The sequence below is a fragment of the Podarcis tiliguerta genome (assembly GCF_965153285.1).
Source record: "Podarcis tiliguerta genome assembly, chromosome: Z".
NCBI classification, from domain to species: domain Eukaryota; kingdom Metazoa; phylum Chordata; class Lepidosauria; order Squamata; family Lacertidae; genus Podarcis; species Podarcis tiliguerta.
Window position 1 is genome coordinate 41,044,163 of NC_139553.1, and position 27,143 is coordinate 41,071,305.

The window sequence follows — 27,143 nt, forward strand, 5'->3', positions numbered from 1 at the left end:
TAGTCCACTCATATTCCCGACATTGCATCTACTTTGTCTAATGAAGTATAATTGGTTTTAAAACTGTTTTTGAAGTTATATTCAAATTCAAATCTTTATTGCGGTCCAAAGACCCACAAAACAATTTCAAAACTAGATACAGTTAAAACGACCAGACAGACAGATGGAAGAAACCAAGGCAGTCATTTTGTTTTATCTAGGGCACAATGATCTTTTTTTCTTATAACCTCAGAAAGAAACTTCGCCACGGCCAGTGTAATACCATTTGACCTGTCTTCCAAAAGATATTTAATATGGGAGGCTTCGGATTTTCCGGGCAAATTTGCCAGTAAGAGTTTGATCAGTTGATCCCTTGCTTGCTCATATTGCCCACAATGCAGTAGGATATGCTTCAAGTTGTATTTTGAAATTGTTGTAACCCATCCTGGGATCTTAGGGTGAAGGGCGGTAATAAATTAAGATGAGGAGAAGGGGGATAATAGTGGTGGCACAGTTGAAATGGGTATAACCGAAATTACTTTCAGCTACAAAATTATGAGGTGAACATCCCCCCCCCCCCATCATGCCTAATTGCTCTCTGTTCTTGTCTTCTCTTCAAAGAAAGCCTGTCTACCTTTAACAGTTGAGTATTTCCGGAAACTTATAGCTTGGTTTTTAGCAATTAATTAAATAAATGGTTGTGAGGACTCATTGTAGTGGTGAGGCAGGAAAGATTTTTCCAGAGACCCTGGAAAGCTGCTATGAAAGTGGACACTATGGGCATGAAGACTAACCTGGAATAAGTCTGCTTCCTATGTTCCTTCCATATTGAAATACAGCACAGAATATGCATTTTCAGTCTACCAGAAAATTTTCCTTGTGAGTTCAGGATAAACCAAATTCACTATCAAAGGATGCTCTGAAAGCCCAGTTGACTTTCAAGTGTTTTAACTTTCCTTTGCATGAGTATCCACAAAGCAGATGGCTGACTACAGCTGGAGACTGGGAGAAATGGATTTTTAGCTTGCCCATATGTGATAATTCTGGGACGCGGGTGGTGCTGTGGGTAAAACCTCAGTTCCTAGGACTTGCTGATCGTATGGTCGGCGGTTCGAATCCCCGCGGCGGGGTGAGCTCCCGTCTTCGGTCCCAGCTCCTGCCCACCTAGCAGTTTGAAAGCACAATTACCGTATTTTTCGCACTATAGGACGCACCGGCCCATAGGACGCACCTAGTTTTTTTTGGGGGGGGGGGTGAATCAAGGAAATTTTTTTTATTTCCCCCCCAGGTTTGCGCAGCCATACCCAAGCTAGAAGAGGGAGACGGAGCGCTCCGTCTCCCTCTTCTGCCTTCAGGGACAGCCTCTCTAGCCTCCGTGGGGCAGCGGCTTGCCCCGCTGTCCCCCGAGGTTGTGGGGCTGACGGGGGGGGGAGAAGCAAGCTTGCTTCTCTCCCCCCCCCCGCCAGCCTCCAGATCAGGTGGGGGAATAGCGGGGTAGCGGTGCTCCGCCTCCCTGCTATCCCCCGAGCTTGTGGGGCTGGCAGGGGGGAAAAGCAAGCTTGCTTCTCCCCCCCCCCCCCCGCCAGCCTCCAGATCAGGTGGGGGAATAGCGGGGTGACGGCGCTCCGCCTCCCCGCTATCCTCTGAGCTTTTGGGCTGCAGGCTGCTGCCTGCAAGCCTTGGTAGCCCGCGGGACCTCCCGCCGGGTTTGCAAGACTTGCGGATAGCTTCCTGAAGCCTGGAGAGTGAGAGGGGTCGGTGCACACCGACTCCTCTCGCTCTCCAGGCTTCAGCGAAAGCCTGCATTCGCCCCATAGGACGCACACACATTTCCCCTTCATTTTTGGAGGGGAAAAAGTGCGTCCTATAGGGCGAAAAATACGGTAAGTGCAAGTAGATAAATAGGTACCGCTTTATAGCGGGAAGGTAAACGGCGTTTCCGTGTGCTGCTCTGGTGTCAGCTCGCCAGAGCAGCTTTGTCACGCTGGCCATGTGACCCGGAGGTGTCTCTGGACAGCACTGGCCCCCGGCCTCTTAAGTGAGATGGGTGCACAACCCTAGAGTCGGACACGACTGGCCCGTACGGGCAGGGGTACCTTTACCTTTACTATGTGATAATTCTAATGTTCAACTTTGTTACAGAACTTATGAGTGTCCAGACTCACAGTTTAGATATTCCTCTGTGATAATCTTATTTCAATACTAGAACTAAGAAACCAGGATTTTAATTTGAGTGGTGCTATTATCCTGACAGCAGACATCTATGCTATGTAACTATTCCTGTTATCTTTTTATGTATACTGGGGCTCACCAAGATTAGGCTAAAAATCCAAATAAATCAATACAATTATGTTCTGTATTTGACATTAAATTATTTATAGATATATTTCTAAACCACTGTTCACCCCAAGCAAGGGCCCCATTATAGCAAGATTTATTTCTGATAAACTTCCGGGATTGGCCCTTTACTCTAATTCACTTAATTTTGAATTAGGAGGCAAAAGTTTACCTTTAAAATCAGAAAACCGAAATAGTTGTTTCAGCTTAGCAACGATGTGGTAAACATCAGTTACTTGATTAAAATTGCTACTGCTCAGCAGAGCTCTAGAAATTAATCTTCCTTCTTCTTTCTGGCAGGCACTGGGTTGTTGTTTTTTAAAAGCAGCTGCCTTGTACTCTAGAATTAAAATCTAGGGTTCCATAGTGGGGCAGCAGCACTGGCCAGCAGGAAATGAGGAAGATCCAAGCTAGATAATTCACGTATGCAATTTAGCTACGGTAACTGAAATCACCTTGCTATTCACAACAACAGGGTAAGACCTTGTAACATAAGAACTTGTAGCATATGAGCCTCCGGAAGGAAGATTCACTGAAATTAAAATGAAAGGTTTGGTTGAAGCAGCAAGGTTATCTCTCCTCCATCATCTCCGTTTGGCATTAGGCAACTAAGCCAGGATTAAAAAACAACACTTTAGCTAGAATTTTACTAACTAAACAACATATAATGTTACTATAAAAGATTAGGAAGGCATATTAAGTTTGCTAAGGCTTCCGGTGCTGCTTATTTTAATATAAAAGGCTGGCACTCAGATAGATTTCAAGGAAGAAGACACATACCTCTCTTGCGCTTCTTTCGCGCTGGAGCCGATGCATCCTGCTCATCTTCATCCGACCTATAAAAACCAAGAGTAGAGTTGCCATTGGGGGATTATAGGGCTGCTTGGCCATTTTGCCAGTAATCACCATTTCGACACATAGAAATCTCAGGTTGCGGCATTTTAGTTTTACTGACTAAAGCAGTCACTTAGGTCTTATGATCAGGGCCAAAGCAGACATGACACCACCTCCTTTTTCTTAACTTCGAAGCAGCCGTGATAGCATGTTTGTGCTACTACATTGATAGGGCAACTGGCATTAGGCGTAAAAGGTAAAGACATTAGGCGTAAAAGGTAAAGGTACCGCTGACCGTTAGGTCTAGTCGCGGACGACTCTGGGGTTGCGGCGCTCATCTCGCTCTATAGGCTGAGGGAGCTGGCATTTGTCCGCAGACAGCTTCTGAGTCATGTGGCCAGCATGACTAAGCTGCTTCTGGCGAACCAGAGCAGTGCACGGAAACACCGTTTGTTTACTTAATGGTTAAATAAACCATTTTTATAATTTGGTTTTGGCCAGATATCTGTTGAACAACTTCACACTGCTGCTGGGGGTTTGCATGTCTGAATGCTCCTTGGTTTAAAAAACACCCCAAAAACCTTCAATTACAAAGCTAACATTTTGGAGCAGCCTCATTTGCATGACATCGGGCTTTATATGTGCAATAGTGTGCCATCTGCCATCTGAAGTAGCAAAACCTAAAGTTTACCTCTGCAGTATTCAGCAGAGACTGGCTACTCTGCGTTTTTCAAATATGTACAGTAGCTGTAATAAAAAATGATGAGGTTTGATTCTCCTCTAACTTCTTGAGAGAATTTACCAGAGAGGTTAGGTTAGATTATTCTGTGGTATGTGATATGAGGTGGGTGATTGGTTTTGAGTGATGGGTGACAAATGTTTGCTAAGGCTATGAAAAAACTGTTCAATGGCTTAATTACTAGGAATATTTAGGTTTAATGATCAGCTGTTTAATCTAGTTTCAACAATGTCTAAGAAGAGGCACTGAGTGCTGTTAGAATAGCGACCTGTGAAGTCAGAGCTGTTGGTAGTTGTTCAATAAATATGTGATGGTGATGGGAGCCAACTATATCATTGTGCATATGGAACAACCTTTCAGTTTTTACTTCAAGGTGGTTAAAGCTGAGGTTTTCAACCTTTTTGAGTTCACGGCCCCCTTGACCAACTACATTCTTTCTGTGGCACCCCTGTAGGGCTCAAGAGCCCAGTTATGTCACCCCTTGCTTGCAGAACTGGCAGCCTCTCACCCTCCTTTGTAGAGTTCCCCCAGCCTCCTCTCCCCTCTCCTTGGGAGTCCTCCGGGCAGCCGCCGCTGCTGCCCCAATCTCTGAGCTTCCTGCTCCCACCCCACCCCAAAGAGAAGTGCCTCCTCACACTGCCCCACAAGGGCCTGGGACTGTCTGTCCATTCCTAACAGCAAGGACTGGCTGGCTGGGTTCCCTCACCTGCTTGCTTGCTCCCCTTGGCCAGCCTGGGGAGTTTGTAGTTAGGGCTGCTGCAACATCCACACAAGCCTTTGGGAGGCAGAGATGCGAGAGGGCATCAGAGGAGGGAGAGAAGGAAGGAAAGAGGGACAGAGGCCAGTGTTGCCCATGGCACCCCTGACCATTATTCAAGCTACCCCAGTGTGCCAGGAAACACTGGTTGAAAATCACGGGGTTAAAGGAATAATTTGTGGTTCAGCTGGATAGTTTTAAGACACTTTCATAGCAATGCAGACTCATTGAATCCAAAGTGAGTTGTGCAAGGTATCACTTTTAGTCCCAAGCTCTTCTTAGGTATACTGAATGCAATAAAGTCGTACCTTGGTTGCTGAACGCCTTGGAACACATTTCAGCTCCCGAACAATCAAAAACCTGCAGCCAATCAGAAGCCGCTCGTTGGTTTGCAAACTTTTTGGAAGTCAAACGGACTTCCGGAATGGATTCCATTCGACTTCCAACGTATGACTGTATTTACATCAGATAATAACGATACCATTTAAGCTGGAAGTACAATGCAGTGCCACGAAAATTAGTATTTACTTGGAAGTTTAGGAGGTTATAAGTGTGAAATGCACATTTTGTAGTGGTAGCATGGCCCCTTCTAAAAATTAAGTGAATACACCTAGGTAAGGCATCATATATATATTATTTTATTTTACTTTAAAAAATTCTATACAGTACCACTATTCATCCAAGGATAACAGGGCATTTTACAAAGGTGTCTTTGCATGATGCCTCTCAGCATTGTTTAAGAGCTGTGCTGGTGTAGCTGCTTACTTGCCACAACACAGTACAGAGCTTGTGTCGGGGGGGCAAAGGTTCAAAAGGAGGAAAGTCTCAAGGAAGACTCTTGAACTTATTGGTGTTGGCTCTTGAATCTATGGGCTGAAAGATATGGAAATGAGTCTAGGAGCTTGCCTTGAAATTTTACTGAATTTCTTGGTTGAGCAAGTGCTGATTGGCAGTCTTGTATGCCCCCCTGGACTAGAGCATGGGTAGGCAAACTAAGGCCCAATTACCTTCTGGATCCAGCCCACAGACGGTCCGGGAATCGCTGTGTGGATCGCCAGTGCATCTGTTCTTTCCCTCTCCCTCACATGGTGGCGGTGGCACCTCCTCCCTCCCTCCTCCTGGCTTCTCCCTGCCCTGCATAGAGGATGGAGGGGGCTGGGCTTTGTTGGTGCCAGCAGCAGCAAGTGCTTGAGCGGCCGCCATTTAAGCAGCCCCTCTCTGCAGCCCTTTCGTGCTCTGCTCATCGTCCCTCCCCCGCCGCCAGCCCCTGATGCTCGCAAGACACAGGTAAGCAGCCACCGGGGCTTGTGGTGCTCTTGCATAATTCCCCCCCCCCCGAAAATAGAGTCTGTCCCTCCAAAGGTCTGAGGGACAGTGGACTGGCCCCCTGCTGAGAAGGTTTGCTGACCCCTGCCCTAGAGCGCTGAAGTGCCTGGGTGGGAAAGGGTGCTTATCCTGACTCTTTCTGTGTACCTCTCCCCTGCTGCCAATTTCAAACATTTTTGCTGCAAAGCAGTTGGAAATGGCAAAAAGAAGGGGCTTGCAAGGGGGGATGGTTGCTCTTCTGCTGCAAATTATTTCCTCCCTACTGCTTTACAGCTGTTCAGTGAGAAAATGAGTTTCTGGAATTGCTTCCCAGATACATTCTGCTGTGAAGTGTTCAGGAACCCTAAGTGGCAAGTTTCCCCCCAAAGAACTTCCTATTAGAGTAGGCTTGATGCCTCCAGGTTTGTTCACCTTGTGCAAATTGTTAACTGAATATTAGGTGATTGTCTAAGTACAACTTGGAGCACCTTATTTTTTGCTCTACAAGACGCACCAGACCATAAGACGCACCTAGTTTTTGGAGGAGGCAAACAAGAAAAAAATATTCTGAATCCCAGAAGCCAGGACAGCAAGCGGGATCGCAGCTCCACGATCCTGCTTGCTGTCCTGGCTTCTGGGATAGCCGTGCGCAGCCTCTCGGGCAGTGGCATGAATTCTTCCCCTGCCTGGGAGAGTCTGCACGCGGCTAAGGCTTCCCGAAGAGCCGCACTCCCTTTAAAGAGCCGCGTGGAGCGTGTGTGCGGCTCTTGGGGGCTTTTCCCCGAGGAGGGAGAAGGGCTGCTCTTTAAAGGGAGCGCTGAGCCGAGCCTCCTGCCTGCATTCGCTCCCTAAGACGCCCACACATTTCCTCTTACTTTTTAGGAGGGGAAAGGTGCGTCTTATAGAGCGAAAAATACGGTAGGTCCATTGCTTTCAATGCGTCTGCTCAAAGTATGACTACTATTGGGCATCATCCAATATAGCGTACTTAGCATTGGAACTGGAAATAAGGGTGAGTCTAGATTTTGTGCCCCTTCTTGAGCTATCTTTCGTGTATTCTAATGTATGAAGTGCTCTAAAATATTCACCGTCAGTAAAGCCTGGGCATATCCACCCTTCAGATGTCAGCCAAACATTATTAGACTTCTCTCAAAGTTACAATTCTAGGAATTACAGAAAGTTATCTGATACCTTAAATGATTGGGATTTGATTAAGTTCAGTAAACAAAACTAACCCTCCCCAACCTATTTTACATTTATTCTGGGTTTTCCCCCCAATAGCCAACCCCCAACCCACCCCCAAAAAACTTGCTATAAGGTTTTAAGATAAAAATCAAGCCAGGCAGACTTTATTGCTTATAAGCAAAGGCCACCATTCTTGATGCGGTTTAAAAGTTACGTTTAAACAAATGCAAAGTTTTACTGGGTTAGTAAGTATTTTAAAACACAGCAACTCAACTTTCAGTAGCATATGGCTTACATTGTTAAAATAAGAGAGGGAAAAAATGCTGAATTTTAATATATTAAGCTTAGCTTTCCCCAGAAAATATGCATTTATATTGTGTAGTAAATTATACCATGCTTGTAGACTTCCATGTGGAAAGAAAAGGTTAAAACTTGCATATTTGACTGGTATTTACTCTGTTACTAGTTTTTTAATGAAACAATGCATTTTTATAAATCATATTTTTCCTTAGAAAAATACAGCAGCAGATGTTAGAAGTTTAATATATGCTAACACTACAAAACTGGATTTGAAAGAATAATTCAAAAAAGCCCTTTTTTTTCTTTAATAAGAAACAACTCTTTTCCTTAATAAGAAACTGATCAGAGCTGATGTTACAGACAATTCTGCTTGCCCAAGAGATTGGGGCAGACTTTTATGTCAGAATTAAATGTTCGTAGCCATGGCAATGCTTAAGGGAAGCATGCCTGACAAAGATGAATATATAATCTCACAAAAGAGATGGTGGTAGTCAAAGCAGGAAAAAGTAATACTTCAGAACAGTAACACCTTGTTTGAAAGTATTGGCAGCTTCCTGGCTGCTTGCTTTGCACTTGAGTGTTAAAGGCCTTAGAACATAAAACTGTCCTAGAGCAATGTTTCCAAAAGTGTACAGTAATGCTTCTTTTTCCTTTTAAAAAGAGAGTCCGTGTCTAGAAATGCACCTATGAGTTCATATTGCCAGCTTGAGGGTACCGGAGCCTCCTAATAATATATTGGCATGAGTTTACTGTGGCATGTGCACACACACAATATGTTGACTATTGGGCCTCAGTTGGACTCTGGGTCATTTGTAAATGCATTGGTTTGTAATTTGATCTGATCCTGGAAAGTAATGGGAAACCTGAGTCAGCCAAGTAGTTTCTGTGCACTTGTGGGATTGAACAAACTACTTTGCTGGTGTATTGTTTAGATCATCCATTGCTGAAAATTGCCAGTAGCTGCACTCTGTCCCATAGTACATGACGGTGCCTCTTTGATCAACATAATATCTTTATAGAACAATTCATCTAGATTTCTCCATGAAGAAGGAAGTCAGAAAGCCAAGCCTTTACAATTTTATATTCTGTTTCTCAGGGTGGCATACTATAGAATTACAACAATGCATTCTAAACAGTGCAGTTGTAATTACAATAAGAGCAAAATAACTGCAGCTGCTCAACAACAACCATAAATTCCATTCCAGTTGTATTTTTTATTTTGTACCGTGTGATTTTGTGCACTGTTTGATTTTGCAGAAAGCTAGGTACAGATTCATCATCATGAATCATGATAACATTAAAAGGACTTTCCTCCTTAGGAAGGAAGGAAAGATATAAATGTAATTACTAAGTAAAATGCCTAAGATAAAAAAAACTAAAACAAAAAACCAATTTCCTAGTGCCTGAAAGATACTGAAGGGGTACAGTTAGGGTTACCCCAGAAAGCCCTAAAAACTGTTTGCGAATTCCCCCCCCCAGCCAGGCCTCGGCGTACGCATTTTAAAAACTGCAATTTCCTCTAAGACAAAAAGCACAAGCTAAGCAGTCCTCTTTGTAACAAAAACGCTGTAACAAACCCAGAGCTGAGAACAGAAAACCTTTCGGGTTCCCAGATCTAAGCAACCTTGTCCTGGTACATTGATTTGCAACATACTTCCGGGAACAGAACCAGGGAACGAAAAAAGCAACATTCTATGTAAGAATGTGTGAAGGGGGAGAGGGGAAAAAGGGTTTGAAAAAAAGGATAAAACCTGCTTGTAAAATGTTTTCGGTGCGGCCTGTCTTTTGTGAACTGAATCACACAGGTGCCTCTGCCCTTCCGGATGGCAGAATAAAACGCTCTTTCTCTGGATTAACCCCTTGGTGTCGTTTGGCTCCTTTTGTCTCTGCTCGGGTGCAACAATTATTCCTACCCATGGATTAAAAAGGCTACATATTTCTGGTGCATCGGCCGGGAATAAGCACGTTCCCCGAGATCGAGGGACAAAGAGGTCCAGGGCGTCACTGCAAGGCGAGCAGCTCAGGATCCTGGGTCAACAGTTCCAGCGCGCATCCTGCCAACTTCGTGGGAGGGACTGGCCACCCGTTCCTGAGTGGACACGCGACAAGTGACGGAGAGAAAGAGCAACGGCCGTGCAGAAAGAAGGTACCTCGAGGAACAAGGTAAGCTCCACAGGGATAGGTGGGAGCAAAAGAGAGTCTGATCAACTCCGCCAGCAGGGTAGAAGAAGTGCCACTGGTTTTGGTATTGCCCAGAAAAGCAGCAAAAAGGGTGCTGCAGGGCGCCGGTCGAAGTCTAAGCGCTGCCGGTTATGGTTGGTTTTGTGCCCAGAAGAAGCAGTAGAGTGCTCTTGGGCCCCGGTCGAAGTCTAAGCGCTGCCGGTTATGGTTCTTTTTGTGCCCAGAAGAAGCAGTAGAGTGCTCTTGGGCCCCGGTCGAAGTCTAAGCGCTGCCGGTTATGGTTCTTTTTGTGTCCAAAAGAAGCAGTAGAGTGCTCTTGGGCCCCGGTCGAAGTCTAAGCGCTGCCGGTTGTGGTTATTTTTTTGGGGGGAAAGGGGATTGGGGGAGGTGCATGGGTTTTTGTTTTTTTCTGAATGTGCGTGTGGGGACACTCCAGTGAATGTTTTGAGTGTGTGAGACGTTGAAAGCAACGTCCGGCCTGTGACTGAGTGAGAGAAAATAACGTTAGGAGGGCTGAGTGTCCCAGTGTCCCCAGGATCCCAGAGTCATGGGAAATAAAAGCAGTAAAACAATTCTTGAGACACCACTACAGAGCTAGCTTTCTGGAAAACTGGAAAAGTGCCATGAAAGCAGAAGAGTGGGGATGTAAACTCAAAAAAAGCAGTCTCCAACATTTATGTGAAGTTGACTGGCCTTCGTATTTACCGGAATGGCCTCCTGGAGGATCCTTTGATCCAAACTTGGTCAACATTTTATGGAGTAACATTTTCAAGGCCCACACAGATCAGATTCCCTATATTTCTATCTGGAAAGCCAATGTGGATCAAAATCCCTCATGGCTTCGGAAAAATAGAATTGTGACTGCCCAAGTCAAACTGTGTTCAGTACAATTACAAGTTAAAAAGCCACCAGTTTTGCCAGTCCTGGAAGAAGAGATAATTACCCCACCACCACCATATGCAGCAACTGCGCCAAGGCAACCAAATAGGGCTGCTTCTCTGCCCAATGCCCAGACTGAGGACCCAAATGAGAAGATTTCCCCCCTCTGCCCCTCCCCAACCCCCTTTTGATGCAAGCAAGGAAGGTGAAGAGGAAGGTGATGATGTTTGTGATGATGATGACTTCAGAAAAACTCTAGATAAAGAGATAAGATGGACTAGAAGCAGTCTGACAGAGTGTTCCAGTATGTAGAAATGTTTAAAAGAGTGAGCTGGATGTGGCTTCTTGGTTCTAGAAGCAGCACAATGCAAGGATGTGAATTGGCAGACAGAAAGAAACAGAGCAGAAGGCTTTGAGAGCCGCATAGGACAGAACTGTTAAAAAACAGACAATTAAACCCAAGGGATTGAAAGCCCTAGGATTACAATACTGACCATTGAGGAAATCCGCAAGATAAATGCCCTCAGGGCAGCGGACAATACTGATGTTGCAATTGGGGTAGCTAAAACTCCACTTTGATGGCCCCACCCCACTGACTGTACAACCCCCTGGAGTCATCTGATGTCCAGGACCACAGACCTCCAAGCACCTTAAATCAGAATCCTTCTTTCGAAGAGGACCCAGCCAAAATAATTAGGGGTTTGTCTTCAAGCAGCCAGAAAGCCAAAAAATGCAAGAGGGTGTCCACGGGAGGGAAAGAAGACGCCTAGGGAAGAAACCAGTGCACCATCTGCAGGCAAGAGGGTCATTGGGAAATGGAATGCCCACAGGCCCCACGCCCGACACACCCCACCCCCACAGGCTGGGAACAATAAGATTTCTCAAAAATGATTTCTTCTCATCTCTATTCTTGCTAAAAGACTGTTGCAGCTAGAAGCGAGTGAACTAACTGTTTCTCATTCATGCAAGTAACAGGACATCAGCTTTTTTTTTTTTTTTTCTCCTTGCGCCAGGCGCTTGGAGGTAGCTTCAGAGCGTTATCTCTTGGCTGCTATCCCAAGAGGAAAATGCTGCATTCTCACCAACCAGCTACCCTGAACCTCACACTGTCTGGATTTATGGTTCAGCCACAAAAAACCCAGAAGGCCAAGGGTTACCCACCCCCCTTGCCCCAAGCACTAACCTGAGGAAAGTGACTTTCTTAAAAGCAAGTGAATGCTTTCTGTGAACTTTGTCAAGTTTTTCTTTTTAAGGTGCAATTTTACTCTGAAAAAGGAGCCGCAGCAAGACATAGGAATTTTGAAACTTTGATACTTTGCCAGAAGCAAGGGAACACATTGGACACTAGCAAACTTGGCAGATGAAAACTGAAATTTGCAACATGGCTTACAGGCCACGAGAGCTCTGAAATTTAGAGCACATGAATGAGACTTTTAAAAAATCTCAGCTGGCAAAAACTAAACCCAAGGAACAGAACTGTTAACCCCTTGTGAAGTTTCCTGCCAAGCATACCCTTTTGAATTAATGTTTGCTAGGCCTATACCTTAGGTGCAAATGCTATCTGTCAATGTACAGTCGTTCTGCCGTGTGTTTCTTTTTCTCTTCTCTTGACAGGTAAACCGGCCAGAGGCTGTCCTGTTTCTCTACAGCTGTAAAAGTCACCAGCATCTGTGACACCTGATCTGCACTGGCCCCTTCGACTCACCCCAGACGTCCAGACATCGCTCCAGCCTTGTTGGAAGAGACCCAAGACGTCCAACGCCCACCAGACGACTGAACGCCCACCACACTACAGCCCTGCTCACGTCACTCCGGAAGCTGACGTTTTGCAGCATGGATTGAAAGTGGACATTTTCACATTTTCTTTTCTTTCCTTTTGCGTAACTGAACTTTATTGAAGGTACCTGGGCCTGGTTTGCTTTACGCCACCCCTGCAGAGGAGGGTGTCTAGTGGGTCTTTTCTTTCAGCGTAATTACACCCCAGCCCACTCTCTAGCACTTACCTAAGCCCCTCCACTTGCATACAATGGCTCAAATATGACTGTGGGTCCCCGTGCTGGTATTTCTGCTGCCTTTGACCTTTGATATGCCAATACCACTCACAGTGACCAGACAACTGCTGCAATCGTGGGGGGCCCACCACACATATAATAAATGGATTCAGGTTGCTGAGATGGTTGCGTTCTCTGCAAATCGGACCAATTGTGCTGTTTGCACTCTGGCCCCTGTAGATGCTCTGGGAGGAATGCCACTCCTCCCTGTGCCTTGGAATGAATCCTTGGTTATAACTCCACTTGTTGCCTTCCAGCCTCTGGGCAACCATTCTTCTTTATGGAATCATTCCGTCCCTTTCCAGGTTCACAGGATCACTGGCTGCCTTTGTGTCAACAAATCAAATGACGCCAGTGACGCTCAGACCTATGTGGGCACTTCCCACTGTGATCGTACCTTCCCAGCCCCAACTGACATGCCTGAGTCCAAGACAGGAACTTTTTCTGGTTCCAAATTGACTGCATGCCTGGCCCGTTTGCTGACAGGCACCATATCTGCCCATGGTCAGGATGTTTACTGGGTGTGTGGCAGAAAGGCCTATCATGCCCTCCCAAGAGGATGGTATGGGGTCTGTTTTCCAGCCTACTTAATACCCCCCATGTGGATTCCTGACCAGATATCCTCTGCACCCCCTAGAAGGAGGCGTTCGGCTGACCTGGCAACACTTGCAGGTGGCAGCTCCCAGGATTGGGGCCAAAATCAGTGGCCTCTGGAAAGGATACTGGCCCATTATGCTCCAGCCTCCTGGAATCGGGGAGAGAAAATCTCTGGGGCAAGGGGGCCAATCTATAACTTGAACCGCATAATCAGACTCCAGGCAGTGGTAGAGATTGTTGCTAACACAACAGCCACGGCCCTTAGGCTAATTGCCACACAATTGGATGAGACACGCAATGCGTTTCTCTCAGTCCGATTGGCGTTGGACTTTCTCCTGGCGCAACATGGCGGCTTTTGTGCAGCGTTAAATCTCACAGGTGGGGCCTGTTGCTTTAACATCTCTGATCATGGTGAGGCCATTCGCAATTTGGCAGCAGGACTTGAAACAGTGGCCCATATTCCTACCCAAACCTGGGAGGGATGGGACATGTCATGGCTTGACTGGTTGCCAAAACTAGGATGGGTAAAAGGCCTGTTTTTGCTGCTGCTTGGCCCACTTTTCATTTTGCTAATTTTTTGCTTTTCTGTACCTTGTTTGCTGCAATGCTTGCATACAATGACACGCAATATGATTTCTCGCATGCTTCGCCCCCAGATTATAGCTCTGACCCGAGAATATCAGCCTGTGCCTTCCTGGGACGAGCCTTTTTGAGAAAAAGGCTGTCCAAAATTGAGAGGTATGGAATGAAGGGGTACAGTTAGGGTTACCCCAGAAAGCCCTAAAAACTGTTTGCGAATTCCCCCCCCCAGCCAGGCCTCGGCGTACGCATTTTAAAAACTGCAATTTCCTCTAAGACAAAAAGCACAAGCTAAGCAGTCCTCTTTGTAACAAAAACGCTGTAACAAACCCAGAGCTGAGAACAGAAAACCTTTCGGGTTCCCAGATCTAAGCAACCTTGTCCTGGTACATTGATTTGCAACATACTTCCGGGAACAGAACCAGGGAACGAAAAAAGCAACATTCTATGTAAGAATGTGTGAAGGGGGAGAGGGGAAAAAGGGTTTGAAAAAAAGGATAAAACCTGCTTGTAAAATGTTTTCGGTGCGGCCTGTCTTTTGTGAACTGAATCACACAGGTGCCTCTGCCCTTCCGGATGGCAGAATAAAACGCTCTTTCTCTGGATTAACCCCTTGGTGTCGTTTGGCTCCTTTTGTCTCTGCTCGGGTGCAACAATTATTCCTACCCATGGATTAAAAAGGCTACAATACCAGTGCAGGTGCCAGGCAAACCTCCCACAGGAGGATGCCCTAAAGGTAGGAGTTCGAGGCTGTTCTGCCTTTTATGAGATGGACAGTTGCCAGGGAGGCTCACTTTTGCTATTGAGTCATGATTTATTGTATACCCCAATTAGTTAGGATTTGACCCGGTGCACATCTGCTGGAGAGATAACGTGCTCTGCAAGATGGCATGTTATGGCTGGTGCTGTGGGAAGGTAGCGATAATGTAGCCGGCTTTCCTGATTCCTCCTCCACACTGATTATTACAGGCACAGGACTACATGGCCCTGCTTTGCTGCCTCTGCCCTTTGTTCTATATCTGGGCTGAATACAAAAGCGGATGCTGTTGTACATAATTACAGGTGCTGTCTCACATACGCTTGGAGAGATTGCTTTGTTTTTATCCAGGTAGCCTGTATGCCTGCCAGTCTGGCCACATTTTCTCGTTGAGAGTTGGAGAATGAGATTCAAGGTTATATATTATTTATTCTTGGTAGAAGTGTTCAAGCATCAGTGGTGGCAATACTTGTGCATTCTTATAGTCCAATATTTAATTGATATTCCTAGGGTTGTTTTTGTTTTGTTGAACAGGTGTTCGGGAATATCCAGCAGTCTCAAAGTTCTGTATCAAACATACCATTTAATATTTCATTTGAATGTTCTTTTGCATGAGTAGAACGCTGATTGCAGATTGATTGATTAATTGATTTATTTAATATCCTGCCTTTCTCCTGGACCAGGACTTGCTTACAAATAAAAATAGAAGACACAGATAAAATGGAAAAGCCCTAAAAGGATTAAAACAATATAAAAACAGAGCCATTAAAAATACATAGAATCGTGGAGTTATACAGTCGGAAGGGACTTGGAGGATCATTTAGTTCAACCCTCTGAAATGAAGGAATCCTTTGCCCCATAGTAAGGACCAAATCTTCAACCCTCAGGTTGCTCTATTGACTGAGCTATCCCAACAATAAAAACATCACAGCACCATCCCTTTCTTTAGGGACAGTCAGTTCCTAAAGACAAGGTCTTCACCTGCTGGCAGAAAGAGAACCTGACAGAAGAAGTCTAGCTTCTCTAGGGAGGGAGTTCCAGAGTATGGGAGCAGCCACCAAAAAGGCCCTCTCCTGCATCCCCGCTGAGTGTGCCTGTGAGGCGGGTGGGATTGAGAGAAGGGCCTTTCTCAAAGATGTCAGAGCCCAGGCAAGTTTGTGTGGGAGATAATGTCCTTTCACATAGCCTTAACTTGGTTGCAGCACATCAGCAGCCCCTCCCAGCCACTCTTTGCTGCCATAATTGCAGTTCTCATTAGACGTTGGAGGCAGGTTGAGGCTTGGACTTTGTGCATGAAGGAACTGGTACTCCAGTTTGAAACAAGAAAATGTTGATAGGTAGACAATGCAGGGCAGCTCAGCTCAACTGGTGGTGGTAATCAACAGAGGGAAGAGAGCTTTCCAGTAGGCTGTTGCCTGCTGTCCCTCTCAATCTGAGACAATAGTGTTTATTTCATTTACAAAATGTATATACAGTGGTACCTCGGGTTAAGTACATAATTCGTTCTGGAGGTCCGTACTTAACCTGAAACACCACTTTAGCTAATGGGGCCTCCCGCTGCCGCCGTGCCGCCGGAGCACGATTTCTGTTCTCATCCTGAAGCAAAGTTCTTAACCTGAGGTAATATTTCTGGGTTAGTGGAGTCTGTAACCTGAAGCGTATGTAACACGAGGTACCACTATATTGCTTTCTTATAGCCATAAGAAAAGCTCTTAAGTTTACATATAAATTATCAGTGAAAAACGGTTAGAAATTGATATTTTAAAACAGTCAACCAGTAGCTAAAAAGACGAAAATACATGTAGGTGCTTCTACATGTCTGGATAGGCTTGCCTGAACAAAAATGTTTTAAGCAGGCACCTTTGCTGTATTCTGAATTATACTTAATAATATTCCTGAAATAATACTTTTAAAGGGCCTGACATTTTTAGGATGGAAGAAAGAAAAAAGCACAGAAAGTTTGTCCCAAACATTGTTTGTCCCAAACATTGAACTTGTCTGGTCTTTTAACATGCTACTATGTTAATAATAAATTTTAATAATAAATTTTATTTATATCCTGCCCTCCCCAGCCGAAGCCGGGCTCAGGGCGGCTAACAACAATAAAATAGTACAACATTCTAAAAACATTTCATTATAAAAATTAATTAAAATCAGATTGATGGCAACCATTAAGCTAAAGTTCTGTGGAGATTGCCAAAGGAGGGAGTCAGGCTGCGCCCTGACCAAAGGCCTGGTGGAACAGCTCTGTCTTGCAGGCTCTGAGGAAAGATGTCAAGTCCCGCAGGGCCCTAGTCTCTTGTGACAGAGAAGCGATGTGCAGCCCCTCATGATAGCTTTTTGTTCTTTGGCTGATAGTGGTAGAGTAAGCTTCTGTTGCGCTCTGTATCTCAGTGCAAGCAACATTTGGGAGCCAAGTATTCTTGTGGGCAAAGACAGGGGAAGCCAGTGCCAGTCAGCTGCTGCTGCTTCTGGGTGAGGCCCGGTAGGTCTTCCCCTTGCAATGACATTTATTACTGGGAGGCAAGAGTGGATCTCCACGTGGTTCCTTAGTTTGCTTCCCTACAGCTTTGCAGTCCCAGGAAATGTTAAATGTCCTTTTTTTAGTCCCCAGCTGACCAATGCTTAAATCAAATTTATTGCGTTTCTGTTCAAAACATATACCAAAACTCATAGTTTAGCCCTCATTCTGTATAATTTAATCAGTGATTAGTGTATAGAGTTTAAATGGGGTATACAAGGAAATGTTTTATCAAATTGTCTGGCTAACCTTCTTTCCTACATTCTCATGGAAGCGGTTACCTTAGCTGCTTTTGTGGGGCTTTTCTTTTGTTTAATTCTGAATAGCTGTTCTATACTTGCAGATAAAATTGATCTGCTTAGTCTAGTCTCTTAATAATCTAATAAAACAATCAAAGATTATATTAACACAGCTGCACTTTTAAAGAACTTATTTGAACTTAAAATGGTGGTTCAATTATCACAAATTGGTAATACATATTCAGTCTCTATTAACAAATATTCAGCAATATGAAAAGAGATATACAGTGGTACCTCGGGTAACATACACTTCAGGTTACAGACTCAGCTAACTCAGAAATAGTACCTTGGGTTAAGAACTTTGCTTCAGGATGAGATCAGAAATCGTGCTCTGGTGGCGCGGCGGCAGCAGGAGGCCCCATTAGCTAAAGTGGTTCTTCAGGTTAAGAACAGTTTCAGGTTAAGTACAGACCTCCGGAACGAACTAATTACTTAACCCGAGGTACTACTGTATTGAAACCCTTTTGACGCCTTTGACTTTGACTGTCGTAAGAGGAACTGTGTAATGTTTTGTGGTTCTATTCTGACACTGCTGGGTTTACTTGCTGTCATAATTGTGCAGAATATTATGCTCCCATGAAGTGTTTGTCCTTGTTAGATGTTGCTATTGTATATTTTCTCTGTATGTATCAGAGAAGAGCCCCTTTCTGTATTCTGTTGAGTTTAAGCTTAGTTCTAAGCAGCCAGAGATACGTTGCAATTCAGTCACTATTTCAGGCAGTCTGTGCTTCTGTTGATCCACAGTGGGATTTTATTTTTTTAAAGTCATCTCGCTCTTTCATTACATCCTCAGGTCTGTGGCTTGACTTTCATAACAATAGCTGACCTTTCCAATTGTAATACTGTTCTTAAGTAAAACAGTACTCAGCACTGTGTAAGAAGTAATCCCACGCCGACATGGCAGAGTAAATAAATAAAAGCCATCAGCATGTACCTTGATTGTGCACAGACTAAAAGGTGATATATTAGAAAGAGCACACTTTTTCTCAGTTGAGTAGACAAGACTGTCTTCTGTTTAGAGAGATCCATGGCTGCAGCTCTCCAAGGTCCCCAACAGATACTGTTGGTTGGCCATTGTTTTGAACGGCTGCTTTGCTATGTTCTTGTCCAATGTGAGCAACCTTGCACAAAAATAGATGTTGAGTCTTGTGGTATACTTTACAGAAGGAAGGTTTTTCTACCCTGGACTAAACTATCAGACATCCTGGCCCTCCAATCAATAGCCTCAGTGCAAAAATATGCCAAGAGTCAGTAACATGCCACCTTGGCTTTTGACAACCAACCCCCCCACCCCCCAAAAAACCATGTGCGCCCTCCAACGAATCCAGGAGCAGATCCCATAAAAATGCCCCTTTTTTTGGCAGAGGAGGAGGGTATAGTTCAGGGGTGTCCAATAGGTCAATCACAATCTGATGGGGGGGGTCTGGGGTTGATCGTGGTCAGTTGTGGGACCTGCCACCCCCCCAAAAAAACCTCAACAACTTTGGTCAGTTTAATGGATATACCACTGCCAGTTTTTTTAGTAGATTGCAGTCTCTTGAAAGTTGGACATGCCTGCCATAGTTGTTCATTCAAGGCAACTGTCCTGACTTACATATATTGCCTAAAATTAAAGGAGAACAAGATATAGAATACTAAATGGGCTTTTATAGGTTAATACTCAACTTTGGTAGGGAAATCTAACTCTCAGACCTCTGTCTTTTTCTCACAGGTACGGGAAACACTGTGGCCATTATGATTAGCCATTCAAAAGGCATTGAAATCCTCCGTAGGCTGGAACAAGGCTACCAAGTGACCATGGTTATTGAAGTGGGGAAAAAACACGGATCATGGATGAATAACTACTCCATCTTCTTTGTTTCTGTGTCTTTCTTCATCGTCACAGCAGCCACTGTTGGGTACTTTATATTTTATTCTGCAAGGAGGCTTAGACTTGCAAGGGCCCAGAACAGGAGACAGGTGAGTTTCTCATATGCATTCTTCACTGGAGAGTCTGGATGTGCCAATTTACATAGCAAAATCAACACTGGCCTTCTGATGTAACACTGACATAACATATGCTAAGTGCTCCAGCATGCTATAGTTGATCTTGCTTTAGCAGCTGAGGCCCTACAGGCAATGTTCTGGACTTATGGATGCCTCAGTAATAGTCCCTCGCAGGATGGCAGAAGGATGCCTCTGAATTCCACTTGCTGGGAATCTCTGATGCACACATGTCATCGGCCTTTGGTTCAATACTGAGAACAGCATGCTAGACTAGATGGGCCTTTCGTTTGACCCAACAGGGCATTTTCTGGACTTTATTGTCCCAGTATTTTTGCTCTCACTTGCCTCTGCTTGTTAGTAGACACTGGTTCTCTCACAGCCTCATGTTTATGGCAAAATGTACCCCCCTACTCCTCAAGACATGTGAAGACATTTGCTAAAGCTTTTCTCAGGTGTGTAGAAAACGCTGGATTCAGGGGGTCAGTTGCTGCTGTTTATCACAACTCACTTCTGCCAGCATGCTACAAATCTATGTTAAGATTAATCATAGTTCCATGAATGGTGGATTCACCTCTTTATATGCAACTTAAGAAGGAGGCTTGAATCTCATTAACTAAACAAGTTAGCTCTGTTCTGTGATGTTTACACATTGAGAGTGTTGTCTTGGATTTTCAAAGTCTATGCAGGGAATTGCTAATTAGTCTAGTAGTCTCTCTAGAGCTCTTTATCACCCATGCAAAGCCCAGTAAGCAGTGTGGATACAATATATAAGCTGCCTCCCAGTTTCCCAATCAGCTGTGCTTCTAATAAATAGGTGGTTTAAATACTTGATTGAAGTTCCTTATATGGAAAGTGAATTCTTCATATAATGTGATTCTGGGTCTCCGAGGGGTAAAGGTAAAGGGTAAAGGGACCCCTGACAGTTAAGTCCAGTCGCGGACGACTCTGGGGTTGCGGCATTTATCTCGCTTTACTGGCCGAGGGAGCCGGCCTACAGCTTTCGGGTCGTGTGGCCAGCGTGACTAAGCGGCTTCTGGCAAACCAGAGCAGTGCAAGGAAACACAGTTTGCCTTCCCACTGGAGCGGTACCTATTTATCTACTTGCACTTTGATGTGCTTTCAAACTGCTAGGTTGGCAGGAGCTGGGACCAAACAATGGGAGCTCACTCCATCGCGGGGATTCGAACCGCCAACCTTCTGATTGGCAAGCCCTAGGCTCAGTGGTTTAGACCACAGCGCCACCCGCATCCCGCTACAAGGGGTAGGATGTGACAACCGGGAATGCCTATTGTAGTTTTATAGCTACTTGACCATAGCAAGTAAGGACTGCCACTGGGCATGGGAACATATGGGAAGTTTATTTGGGGGCATCAATAAAGACTAGCAATTATTGCAATACACTTTAATTTATATGCAAAAAGTTCCAGGGAAGATAGGGGAAGGAAAATTTATTAGGACATCAATCCTAATCCAGAGGTGCCCACAGGCCCCCAAAAGTTGACAAGCCCAGTCGTTTATCTTGGACAAGGGAGGTTAGCTTGATCACTGAGAGGTGATAGGGATGTGAAGTACTTAAGACTCCCTCCTACTAATTTTTGGACTCCTTTGCCTATAAAGGCACCAGTAAGGGACCCGGGTGGCGCTGTGGGTCAAAGCCTCAGCACCTAGAACTTGCCGATCGAAAGGTCGGCGGTTCGAATCCCCGCGGCGGGGTGCACTCCCGTCGCTCGGTCCCAGCACCTGCCAACCTAGCAGTTCGAAAGCACCCCCGGGTGCAAGTAGATAAATAGGGACCGCTTACTAACGGGAAGGTAAACGGTGTTCTGTGTGCTGCGCTGGCTCGCCAGATGCAGCTTGTCACGCTGGCCACGTGACCCGGAAGTGTCTGCGGAGCGCTGGCTCCCGGCCTCTAGAGTGAGATGAGCGCACAACCCTAGAGTCTGGCAAGACTGGCCCGTACGGGCAGGGGTACCTTTACCTTTTATAGGAAATGTACTAGTGGTTTCATTTGGCTTTTCTTTCTGCATCTCCACACCTCTATTCTACTGAAATCTGAATGCATATGGTAGATTTCACTGCTACAACTGCATAACAGTTTCTTTTGTATGCCTAGCATTATCATGATGAGAGGCTGAAAGGGATAAAATATTCCCACTTATTTTGTGTTTCTTTAGTATTTCCTAGCTAGTCTGCGTATTCTGTGTTGGTAATTAAGTTCCCCTCTCAAGCATTCTATTCATGCAATATCTAATGTGGGAAATAGAAACCACAACAGGGACTAGAGTTCTTGCTTGGCAGATGAAATTTACACTGTTCAGGCTTCCTGATTTTTAGACAGAGAAGGGCATTTGCCTTGTGATATTTTTTTTTAACTGATCAGTTTGGTCTGGCTGAAAATAACCTCGTTGTAATAAGCTCCTCTCTTGAAAATCAATTACCTTCTAACTTATGTTCTTTCTTTTATATATGTAGGTATCAATCAGTCACCTACTCTTCAAGGGCTGTTAATGAATGCCTGGCATTCTTTGATGTGTTTTTGCCAGGAAATGCTCAAACAGTATATTTTGAGTTACTGCAGAGTAAGAGCAGCTGTTCCTGGTACCACATATTTCCAGTGATAGGAGCCAAGGTCAAGTGTCCAATTTGTAGTGCCCTCCCCATCCTAAATGGGTTTGACTCGTCTTTGAGAGACAGCAGTGTGACCTACTGCAGGCATCTACCATTCAGGTTCTTCTAGTGCATAATTACAGCCTTTCCCTTGCTTCTTACCAGCCTAGCTGAAATTACGAGTTGTGATGATAAATGAGTCGTATTTGTGCAAAAATGTATTCATTGTGGCTCATCAGTATTTATAGCCTCCTAAAAGGATGTGAATCTTTAGGGCTCATTATGACAATTAATCTCTAAGTAAATGAGAGACAATTTCCATTCTGCCACATGCCACTGAAAGACTCTTCTTGTATCAGGGAAGGACCTCATCTGGCAAATTTAGGCAGTGAACCCATAGGTGATTTGTTGCCTTTGTGTTTGCTTGTTGGCTTTCGGTTTTAGGAGAGGTGCTAGAAACCAAGAAGCAACTTGCAGGGAAGACTGCATCAGTATGCATATAGGAATTTATTTTGCAAATATCCTGAACACTTCAGCGCCTGCATGTTATGGAAACCTGTTGCCAGCAGATCTTGTAGGCTTCCAAAAGCTCCTAATATGATGTTCTTTCAAATATTGCTTACTATTTCCTTGAAGTTTTTTTGAGCATCAGATTAATGAGGCTTGAGAACAACTTCCTTGTTCTTTTAGCATCTTTTCCTGTTCTATGGCTTGTGTCCGATCAGAGCAGATCTGGGAGTGGTTTGTGTCAGCTTTGATAAAAGACTGGTGAGTTAGGCTGTAGCATTCCTGGCAATTAAGCAGAGCTTTGATTGGAGCTGGCCTACTGAAACAAAAATTGAGGACAATAGGAGTTACTTGATTAGCTTGCCTGTGCTCATCTGCCAGTCTCTGTTGGCTGAGGAGGAGAATGCCACCTATCCAGTTTCATTTCTGACATTGTGGCAACTGTGACCCAGCCTATTCCTCTGAGTGTAATCTGCTTTAACTGTTTTAAATTTTTACATTGTTGTAAACACCCTACTATTGTACCTGCTGGTGAAGGGTGGGGCGATAAATTTAGTAACAATTTCCTTATCAGCTAAATGGAAGAGAGTCACAATATTCCAGTTGATGCATTTGTGCATTTCAAACCAGACTCCATGATACTTGAGTATTCCTGTCATTAAGAGAATAGAAAAGCTTGCAGCTTTCCAGATTAGATCAACAGCACACGTTTTCCCTTTCCAATTAGAAATTGCTTCAAACAAGCTAAGGGCGGTGGGTGACTTTGTTTAACTGATACACAGGCTTAGTTCAACACACAGTAGAGACTTGCAAGAGTGTGATTGCAAGCTAATGACTGGAACAAAAAGATCACGTTTGCATCTGTTTTGTGTATAGCCAACATGAGGTCAATGCAAGGAATATTAGAGATTCTGAAACAAGTGGGGGGGGGGTTCAGTCTCTGCAGGACTTTTTAATACTTTAATGAGAAGTACTTTCTGAAAACATTGGAATTGTGTTTGAGAACTTTGATGTCCTTTAGTCTTTAGAGGCAAGCAAGCATTGCCTGCTAAATAAACTCCAGTGTTCTTTAGGAATGCTAAATAAACACTTCAGTTAAACATCCATGCATATCTTGGCTCATAATTATCTTCCGGTTGCCACTGTTAGGCAAGAGTTATCCATCTGCCTATGGAAACACCCCATTCAACGTTAATGAATTGTGTAGCAGTTGGTGTTTATAGATTTTTATGGGAGAGCAAGTTTCGTGTTGACCTAGTGCTTGTCTGTTACAGAGACGGCTGAAAGCAGATGCCAAAAAAGCCATTGGACAGCTTCAGTTACGTACACTGAAGCATGGAGACAAGGTAATGTAACTGAGAGAAAGTGGTTCATGGTGCTCTGGGTGGGGTTGCACTTGTACTGATGGAACAATTTGGTGTGTTCTCAGGCCTGTCACCTTCTTTGAGTGCTCGGCTGTTGGCAGTGGCCTGTAGACCCTTCTACCAACTCTGTACTGCTATTCTGCTTTTGGCCTCCCCAAAGACTAACTTACCTCCTTTGGCCTCTCCAAAGGCTAACTTACCTCCGTTAACCACACTTTAGTTTCTTCCAGAACAAAAAACTCCAATGCTTTCCCCATTAAAGGCAACCTTTAAAAACAGCCCAACCTTCAGCTACTCTAAAATATAGCAGCCAGACTTGTGTCTCTTTCCCCGCCCCACCAAGATTTTTATTAAAGTTTTCACAAAACAATAAAATAGTACAGTCATACCTCGGTTTACAGACGCTTTGGGTTGTGCGATTTTGGGTTGCGCACCGTGCCGAACCTAGAAGTACTGGAACAGGTTACTTCCTGGTTTTGGCGCATGCGCAGAAGCATTTTGCTCATGTGCAGAAGCGCTGAATTGCAACCTGCACAGGCGCAGACACGGTGCTGTGGGTTGCGAACGTGCTTCCTGCACGGATCACATTTGCGTTCACTGTATCTGGAACAAATAGAATCAAAAAGACAAGAAAGAGAACAGAAAAAGAAAAGGGGGTGGGGCGGACAGAACAGAGAGATAAGAAACATAGACAACACCAGTAATGATAGTAGTAGTAATAATAATAATAATAATACACAAAATTATATGTATATAGCCCTCTATCAAAATTATACCTTAATCTTCAGTCCACATACAAAGAAGTGCGTTGTGTCTGGCACCATCAATTGGATTATATAGTTCCAGTCCCATATTGTTTGAAGGTTTCCTGTTTCTGAGCTCAATTTAAAGTGCTTGTCTTGGCCTTTAAAGCCCCTAAATTGTCTTATTGTTGTTGTTGTTTAGTCATTTAGTCGTGTCCGACTCTTCGTGACCCCATGGACCAGAGCACGCCAGGCACTCCTATCTTATTAGGGCCTAGCTATCTTAAGGACCCTCTGCTCCCATGCAGACTTGCTAGGCAAGGTGTAGGGAACCTTTGGTCCCTCCAAATGTTACTGCACTACAGTTCCTCCCATCAGCCCCAGCAAGCATTGTTAATGGCTAGAGATAATGGGAGCTATATTTAGCAACATCTGGAGAGCCAAAGGTTCCCCACGTACCAGATCTTAAGATCAACTTTGAGTTTCTTTCTCCCTGTGCCATCATATTAGGATGTCTGTTGGGAGAACATGAAAGACAAAAACTGTCAGTGGTGATGCCACAGTGCTCTTCAACCTAGGATAGCCAGATGTTGCTGGGCTAAAACTAATCATCACTCACCCATTGGCTAAACTGACTGGGGATGTTGGGAGTTGTAGTTCAACATCTGGAGACTCAAGCCTGAACATGCTCTAGAATATCCTGCTGAAATTCCGTGCACATTCTCTGACCTACCTTCACAGTAATTTGGAAACTTCAGCCAGTAGCTAGTGTTTAATATTCTCCTGTTGCCACCTTTGCATTTTAGGTTGCTGCTTTTTAGTTATGGTAACATTTTAAATCTCTTGGGGTTTTTTAAAAAATAATTTTTGTTCTACTTTTCTTATTCTGTGAAGCTCCTCTGAGTGCCCCATAGGTATAAAACTGCTTACTTAGAACTCCCCTTGGTCTTAAAATATTTTGTTAATCCTAATGACATTCCTAATATTATCATGCAGAAATTGTTTGTTTTATAATACAGAAAGATTAATATATTACACTAGGTCAGTTTGTGATCCCTCTTTATCCGCAGCAAAGAGATGTTTTTGTAGCCATGAATTTCTCAAATAGGTATAAAAGGATAAGAGCCTGTTAAAACTGCTTTGCACATTTTTAAACGCCGTTGAATTGTCCTTACTTAAAGGTTGGGTGGAAATGATAGACAACATTTATAGTTTGTTTGGAGGAGGAACACTGAAAGGCCATGCTTCAACTTTGGCTTTTTGCAGTATTTTTATATTAGACTGAATTCTACAAGACTGCAAAAGTAAAATAGCTTTGATGGAATAGATTCCATTACATATATTTTGGTCTTCTTTTTTGCTAAAGATATTGTAGATATTGTTGTCTTGTAGATTGTCTTGTAGATATTGTTACCCTTAACACTCTGGAGATAAAAAGCAAAAATGTATTCTTAAAACTCACCACAACTGTAGAATAGTATTTTGGAATACTGCAAGTCTAGTGTTCCACTCCCTGTTTTGTGACTACCACACTTGCTAAATGCTATCATGCTTGTTTAAAACAAAAGTCTCTAACAAGGATATTTTTTTTCATTTCTTTAGGAAACCGGTGCTGATGCTGATACCTGTGCTGTGTGCATTGAAGTGTACAAGCCAAATGATGTTGTGCGAATTTTAACGTGCAAGTAGGTTAATTCCCCACCCCCCAGTTACATTCTCATGCTAAAACATTCTGACCATTTTGTCATGTCTTCATCCCTCTTTATATACCCTGAAGTTGTAAAGGCTTTTATTTATTTTATTCCACTCTTCAGATGAGCAGGGTTAGTGTTAACTTTCCAAAGCCTTAGATCAGTGGGTGCTGCCAACATGTTGTTCTCTAGATGTTGTGGACTACACTCTTACTCTTCAGTGAACATAGTTAGAACCCGCAACATCTGGAAAGCATCGCATGGGCCTCCCCTGCTCTCAATCATGTTCTTCTGCCAGGAGAGCCAGGAAGTAAATGCAAAAAGGTAGGATTGTGAGGGCTTTTTATTTCATATTTCTACAGCTCTCAAGTTGGGTTTGCATAGGAGTCCAGTTATTTGCTGGCATCATTGGGCGTCTTCCCAAAGGAGGATTCTTATAGGTGTGATGTTTATGGCAGTTCAGGAACTTCCTTTATTGTATCTCCTGATGAAACCTAGCTTCTAAAACACAATGATGAAAATTTCCAGCCCAAATAATCTTTCAGGCAAGCCAGATAGCTTTGCTGCCAGAGGCATTTATACTACATAGCAGCTTGTCCGTAGCTCAAGGCATACCTTCATTTTATGAGTAGCACAGGGTTGCTCAGGGATGCACATTGTGGAAAAAGTAGTAAAAGTTCACCTGAACCCCTGTTAATCTTCTTTTTCCCATTTGCTGCTGGCAGTTTGTGAGTAGGGAAGGAAAAGCATGATGGTGGTGGTGATGACTTCATAACTTTAGACACCAGATGAAAACATTGCCCTTTACCCAGGCCTTCCTTCGGCTGTTAAACAATCTATGGTCTTTTAAAAGGGACTGTTAAAAATCTATGATTTTAAAAAATTATTATTATGCTATGTAAATTATTACCTGGGATCTTCAGATAAAGGGTGGTATATAAACTG

The 27,143-nt window shown here is 44.1% G+C and overlaps 1 protein-coding gene across 1 annotated transcript in view; it reads left to right on the forward strand.

The window, feature by feature from the left end:
- RNF128 (ring finger protein 128) overlaps window positions 1-27,143 on the forward strand; it is a 45,512-nt gene that overhangs the window by 12,510 nt on the left and 5,859 nt on the right. Inside the window, exons 2-4 of the mRNA XM_083422346.1 lie at window positions 19,012-19,259; window positions 23,675-23,746; window positions 26,110-26,192. Of these exons, the coding sequence (XP_083278472.1) occupies window positions 19,012-19,259; window positions 23,675-23,746; window positions 26,110-26,192 (403 nt within the window). The remainder of the gene's footprint in view (window positions 1-19,011; window positions 19,260-23,674; window positions 23,747-26,109; window positions 26,193-27,143) is intronic.